Source organism: Cupressus sempervirens, chromosome 7 (assembly GCF_028749045.1).
Source record: "Cupressus sempervirens isolate cs-2001-9-10 chromosome 7, ASM2874904v1, whole genome shotgun sequence".
NCBI lineage: Eukaryota > Viridiplantae > Streptophyta > Pinopsida > Cupressales > Cupressaceae > Cupressus > Cupressus sempervirens.
This window is the reverse complement of record NC_143124.1, coordinates 330981725-330989151: the sequence shown is the minus strand read 5'-3', so window position 1 is coordinate 330989151 and position 7427 is coordinate 330981725. Positions and strand designations below refer to the sequence as shown.

Below are 7427 nucleotides of genomic sequence, written 5' to 3'. Positions count from 1 at the left end.
TAAAATATTTAATATTATGTAGAATTAAAAAAAAAAACCATTTAGAGTGTATATATTTTTATATTTAAGAAATTTATTAATAACTATTATTAAAAAAAATTATAATATCCCTCTCGAAGAAATTGAAGTTTTGAAGTTTTATATTATCATGAATGTTTAAATTTATATATTAAAGTTTTGAATTTTTTTTTTTAAAATTTGTAACAAAGAAAATTTTAGATAAAAAATTATTTATTATAAAGTGTAAAAAATTATTCTATATTAAATAATTTTAAATAGAGAAATAAAGTGATTAAATTTTTATTTGAAATAAAAATTGAATTATAAATGAATTATAGAGATTTGATATTGAAATAAAATTTATATTTTAAATATTTATCATAAATAAAAATTATTTAAAAAAATTAAAAAAATTGTAATATTTTTATAATTATTAATTTAATTTCTTTAATATAAATTTTAATCTTACAACTATTAAAATTAAACATATTTTTTTCTCAAATCAAAATCAAATTATTGTTCATTAAAAATGAACACACTTATTAATTTTATACCAATTTATATTTTAAAGCATAAAGAAAAAAATAGATTTACTTACATCTACTTTAATTTTAAATAACTTTTCCTTTAATTTAATATTACATAATATTAAAAAATTATAATATTTTACTAGAAAATAAAATTAGAAATATATATTTAATAAGTTAAATTTTAAAATCAATTGTATTCAAATATTTATACGTATATTTATAAAATAAAATTGAAAAAAATGATTAAATAAGAAAAACTTCCCACTCAATACATAATTTGAAACTTCAATTCAGATAACAAAAACATAATGATTAAATAAAATTGAAAATAATGATTAAATAAGAAAAACTTCCCACTGAATACATAATTTGAAACTTCAATTCAGATAACAAAAACATAATAAAACACAAAGTAACCGTACTGTCAGGCCAGGCATGCGAGTATGGCACGACATCCAGGCAGGAGGTAACAGTGCTTCTTTGTAGTGCATACAAAGTATTTGTCTAGTTTCTTTTCTGGGTACATCGGTTCAGAGACCTTACAAATTTGACTGGTTCACATTCTGAATGTGAACAAAGTTTGTGTTCAATACATAATCTGAAACTCAATTCAGATAACAAAAACATTATAACACAAAGAAACCGTACTGTCAGTTCAGGCACGACATCCGGGCAGGAGGTATCAGCGCTTCTTTGTAGTGCATACAATGTATGTGTCTAATTTCATGTATGTGACTAATTTCTTTTCTGGGTACGTCGGTTTAGGTACCTTACAAATTTGATCGGTTCACATTCTGAATGTGAACAAAGTTTCTGTTTCCATTGAAAACTGCATTAAATCACTCTCCAATGTATTCCCATGTCGAAGGCATTTCACTTCCTCTTGATTTTTTTAAACCAAACCGTATTTATAATCATGTTTACTGTGCAGAGACCCGGTTTATATATCTCACTTCTCTTTATCTACATCTGATCGCAGCATTGAAATTGGCGGATTCTTCCAAAAAAATAACCGGCTTCATTCAACAACCCTACAGAACACATCCAGGTATATATTTCTCATGATATTTCCGTATTTATTTTTTTGTACATGGATATCCCTACATTTATGGTTTTGAAAATACTATGTTTATATGCATTTGTAAATATCCCGGTTGCATTTTCTTCCTATTCTCCAGGCCCACCATTTTTCGTCTTTCAACACCCAAACACCTTCATAATTTATTCTCTCCTCCCATAGATCTACACTCTTATCATGGTGGGAAATGCCCAAAATATATTTTAAGAAGGTCGGGCATACATGCGCCGCACATCCCTGCAAATTGAGGATTCAAGCCCTCTTTTACTGTAATTAGGGCATCACAGGTTTTCGGAGCTGAATAATTGCACAACCTGCAATGACGGCATGGTCTGCATTCACGTGTCTTGCCCATTTGAAGGATACCATCGGCGACGCCGCCTGTGTCTGAGCTGCGTTAATGCAGCTACATGCCTCAACGATTCCTCCAACAATGTGGCAAGTGAGGGCTTTTGCTTTAGGTAGTCTAGACGTGCAGCCTGCTGAAATTGTTTTTTGGTATTATTTCTAATGTGTTGGAAATAATTGTAATGATACAAAATTGTTGTCTTTTTCCAGTACTTCTCTAAACCCTAGCTATGCCTTCTACTATACAGGTACCTGCATTTTTAGCCACCTTTTGTCTCACAGGGTCAAGAAAACTTCTCACAGGTCAAGCTTAAAATCTATAGTTTCCACCGTTTGAATTTCCCTGCACAGAAAGATTTAGCTGCATTAATCTTCTTCCGCACGAACCCTTAATCACATCTGCAAATCATCAACAAACTATGTTCGCCTAAAAAAGATGTTCAAAACATCAAAAAATTGCCTGGATCCACCGTAAAATGCCTCAAAGCAGCTACTTCCTGTACAAGAACATCAAACTCGCAGAACATTCTCAAAACCTCTACTCCTCAGATTTCAAGCTCCAACATTTCCCCTCTTCACCATCAAACACTTCATATTTCATATATCATCACTATATCCCAGAACCCCTGTTTCTGCCAAGCACAAGCCTGCCATTTTTGTACGCTCCAACCTTGTGCCACTTGCATCTACTCAAATTTTAACTTTGTCTGTATAGATTTGACGATTAGATTTCTGCTAAGTTATCGGTTCTAGTTTTGATGCTGATGCTGGTGCGGGGTGCTGATGGGTGGATGTGTGGATTTTTTTTTGGGATTTTGAATGCGTTTGGGCGTGTCCATACATAAGTATATATGTGTGTGTGTGTGTGTGTGTGTGTGTGTGTGTGAAGTTGTCAACTATAATTTATGACAATGTATGCAAAGAAATACACAAAATATCAAATATACAAAAATAAACCATTCATTGAATCATTATAATTTATCATAATCAAATTGAAATAAGTTATAGCAGTAATCAAAACATCAAGATTCCAGTGCAGTTTGAATTACAAAATCAAAACATAGTTCATGGTTCAAAACTTCAATGTTGATCAATCAAGAGTCAATGCTCAAGATTCACAAATCACATTCAGTCATTCAGAATCATAAGGATTCTCAAAAAAATCCACTTTCTCATCATCTCCTCCTGCTGCAACGCTTGCAAATCCATTTGAACCATGCATGGTTCCAATTGTGCTAGATGCACGTGCCATGATGTTATCAACATCATCATCCATCATCATAGTAAGATCTTGAAGTGTTGCATCCAAGTCTGCAGATTTAGGGGCTACATCCCAAAGTTCGGTTGACCTTTGTATCCATCCCCCTTACGTGACAAAAGACGCAAGTTGGTATGTATATAAACTAAGTCCTCAGCTTTCTTTGAGCCCAGCCGGTTGCGCTTCACTTAATGGATATAGGAGTATGTACTCCAATTCCGTTCAACAGAAGAAGAACTTGCAACCTGAATAGTGTTCATAAAATTTTACAGTTAAACATACAAATGAAAAACAAATTAGAGAATGTTAAACACTAAAGTGTAGAATACAATTGCTAGAAATAAATAAATAAATGAAAACTTATTTGTGAGAGGATGTTGATTGCAAGAGGTTGTAGATGCTTGAATGGCTGACCATACATGTTCACCTTTTTGTATATTTCATCATCTGGGAAGAGTCTTGTAAATGCAATGTAGCACCTAGTAGGAACTTCTTCATCCGCATATGGTGCAATTCTATCCGGCATAGCAAGTATTTCTTGGCTATAGTACCTTGGAGATAAGGCATATGCAAGGAGGTGCAATGGGGTAGCCATCCTCACCCAACGATGATGAATGATATCCTCCACTTTTTTGCACAAGGCTTCACATTCTGAGGGGTTAGTCTCATGTGCTTGTATGGAAAGCTTTACCTTTTCTACCATGGTATCCATGCCATTGTACACATCCCCCAAGCAAGGTGCATCTGTATTTGCAAAGCGTAGCATAGTCATGATAGGCTTGGTGAAATCCAACACAAATTGCACATGAGCCCACCAATGCTCATCCAAGATCATACCCCTGACCTTCAAGGCTCTCTTTGAATTTGAAGTCTTCTATATAACCCATTGGTTCCAAATAACCATTTGGCCCAATGCTGATTTCACCTTGAGGAGTCATTTCAGAACAATAGTATGAGATGCAAAGCTAGTGTCAGCTACCTATAAGCAAGTTGACAATATGACATCAAATATAAAACGAAGTTATAAACAAGAGATTTGATATTGAACATGAATATAAAACTTATTCAAAATAAATAAATAAATGAAACTAAATAATTGCAATTTTAGATCTACCTTCAACAATTCCAACTTGGAGAATGATCTAAATATAGATTGTGACATGTGATGGTTTGTTACAAACATTTATATCTCATCTCCCTCTTGGTATATTTGCTTTACCCAATCTATTTGGGTGCCAATTTGTTGCATGACCAAGTCGGGAGAGTATATGGTGCATGGTGTCCAAAAAATATGGTTGTATCAAGACTCAACCAAAGCACCTGCACCCCTCCAATTCGTGGCATTATCTGTGACCACCTGGACCACATTCTCACTACCCACCATCTCTATTGCCTCAATGAGAATTCTAGAAATGAATTGTGAATCCTTAACTTGTCCTTCACAATTAATAGCCCTCAAAAAACATTGCTCCTTTGGGGGACATTGCAATCACATTTATCAATGGTCGGTTTCTTGTGTCTTTCCATCCATTAGATACTATTGTTATGCCAAAAGTTTTCGAAGATGTCCTAATTGGTTGAAGAGCTTTGCGTATAGAAATCTTTTCTTTTTGCAAAAGAGTAGTACGCACCTTTTCATACTCGGGGCTAATGTAATCAGTTGGTGCTCTAAGGATGGCTGCAACCATTTCCCTCCAATATGGTGATCAGACCAAATTGAAAGGAAGACCATTGGCATAAAGGCAATGTGCAATTGCTTCATCAGCAATCTCTCTTGCCTCCATTTTGAATGCTTGATCCAACAGACCTTTTTTGTGGGTAATAACTTCTACTTCATCATCCTCCTTTGCCACTTTCAAGAATGGATGTTTGGAGGATGCAACATGATCAGTGGGCACATTCACTTTGCTCTTTGTAGATGAAGATTTGTAAAAACTTGTTTTTGATTTGCTCACTAAACAATCAACAGCCTCTTGTTCTTTTATGAATTCGGTTAACTATGCATCGCTCGACCATTTTCCATCTTTACTTCCCTTGCACAATGCTATTCCTTTACCAGTAGGGCCCATAAAATGAGCTTTGACCCGAGAATATGAGCTGTTGAATGGTTTACTATGACATATATTGCATCTCCAAATGTATGACCCACCTCTAGAAACTTGTGATAATCTTGTGGTGTGTCTCCATAATGGAGATGCCACATCAATATTGAAGTTATCACTTCGTTCTTGCTTTGCTGCCGAACTTTGACTATCAGTAGTGGCCATTCTTGCACAATAGAAACTATAAATCTAATAAGAAAATAGAAAAAAAAAACCTAGAAATGTTTAAAAAAACTTACTCCTTCATTTCTTTACAAAATAAAATAAAATCAAAATTTCTTCAAAAATTTGAAAAATTCATGAAGAACTAAAAAAATCACTTAAAAAAGTCATGGAAGCTCAATAGGCACCCTAGGAATGATCCTCTTCAAAACTAATGGCGTTGCTTTCAGAATTTCACAATGGAAACCAAATGAGAAGAGAGTCTAGCTGAAAACAAAATGGGAAGAATGGGCAATGAATGGCCTCTTTTAGGGCTGTTTTAGGGTTTTGAGGGAAATAGAAGGATAAAAACTAAAAAGAAAACCATTTAAAGCACATGTTTTTAAAGTTACTTAAGTGACTAGGTAGTGAAAACATCTGGATGCTCATAGGATGCGCCTGGATGCTCTCTAGATGCTCTCTGGAGCACCCTGCGCGCATCCGCCAGAGACATCAGCTCTTGCTGCAAGCATCCGCCACGCCTCCTCCTGCATCCATGCATCCTCCTGCATTTGCATCTGTACCCCCCTCCTCAACAGATGCATCGGTAACATAGGATTTCTGATAGCAAGAAGCCTACATACCTGATTTTAGCAAAACATTATTCGCTTCCTCTACATCCATTTGCATACATCGAATTATAAAATATTGTTAACCTTACTTAAATTTTATTTAATGTGTCTTGCGAGGTCCCGTCCATTCATGAGCAATTCCTTTCAGGTGAAGTGTTACGAACTTAATTGCCTCTTTTTTCGTCATTGGGTTGAGTTGGAAGCAGGTATCAATCTCCTGAATCTGTGCTTGTGTGGATGTATGCCCAAACCCATTAAAGGATGATAAGTTTATCTTTCCAATCTTTCTTTTAATGTCATTATAATTGCCCTATCTCCTAGAATATCTCATATGCAAATCCACATAATCCTTGAAGGGTAATTTTGCTCCAAATCTGACATCGTATTGGTCTTATCAGAAGTGGTCTTGCCTCTCGAGGAAGGTAGGTTCTTGTTCCCTGCTTTGTGAACCAATTTGAAGATCATGCTAATGAAGAGCCTGAAAACCAGCATTAATTGAGCATTGCCCAGTATTAGGTGGAAGCCATTCCACTTTGTCTAGCTGATTAGTGAGGAAAACAATTCTATTATTTAGTATGCATTTGAGCAGACTCAGTCACTTGATCAATAGGAAGTAAACCAAGATTCTTGCAAGAAACCTTACCCGAGATAATATCCACGTGATCAACATAATGAATCAATTTTATGTCCCAAAGTTCATAAACCATCTCATAAATTTTAAGGAACTGTAAGGAACAACAATCAAAACAACACATCCTAAAGAGGATGGCATCATAAACTCAGGCCACATTGGAGGATTAACAACTGTAAACACTCTTATAGGATTCATGGAATCTAGATACTTAGCATGCATCAATCTACACCATGGCATATTCAATTTGATATATAATTGCCAAACCAATTTAGCCCCAAAAGCTAGATTTCTCTTCGCAATATCATGTAAGCCAGACCCTCCATATTCTTTATTAGATGTCATCCCTTGTAGTGAAATTAATGGTATCTTCTTTTAACCATCCAAATTATTGTTCCATAAAAAATCTTTGATAGCTTTTTCAATCTTATTACGATAATAGATAATCGTCTATTATCAGTTAATGGTAATCTATTTGTAAACTATTGTAAATATTAGAATGTTTCTACTATTTAGTTAGCTTTAGTATGCTGTAGCATTTTTAGCTTTCTTTCAGCTAGAATAAAATGTGTTTCTATTCTTTACGATCGTTTCCTTAGGAAACATTGTTCCATTCTTTTGTATATAATGACCTCCTGGTCTCTGTTAATAATAAGCAAATATTTATCGATTACTTTGTAATATGGTATCAGAGCCTATACTTCAAT

General features: G+C 34.4%; 1 protein-coding gene across 11 annotated transcripts in view; it reads left to right on the top strand.

Annotated features, from left to right (window-relative positions):
* Positions 1-887: 887 nt before the first annotated feature.
* LOC149546776 (uncharacterized) overlaps positions 888-7427 on the top strand; it is a 108913-nt gene continuing 102373 nt past the window's right edge. For 3 of the 11 annotated variants that reach the window (XM_089791358.1, XM_089791354.1, XM_089791355.1), the window contains exons 1-3: positions 889-996; positions 1185-1257; positions 1462-1578. In XM_089791358.1, coding sequence (XP_089647484.1) covers positions 966-996; positions 1185-1257; positions 1462-1578 — 221 coding nt within the window. In that variant the 5' untranslated portion in view covers positions 889-965. The other 8 variants (XR_016353773.1, XR_016353774.1, XM_089791360.1 and 5 more) reach the window with 7 other exon arrangements.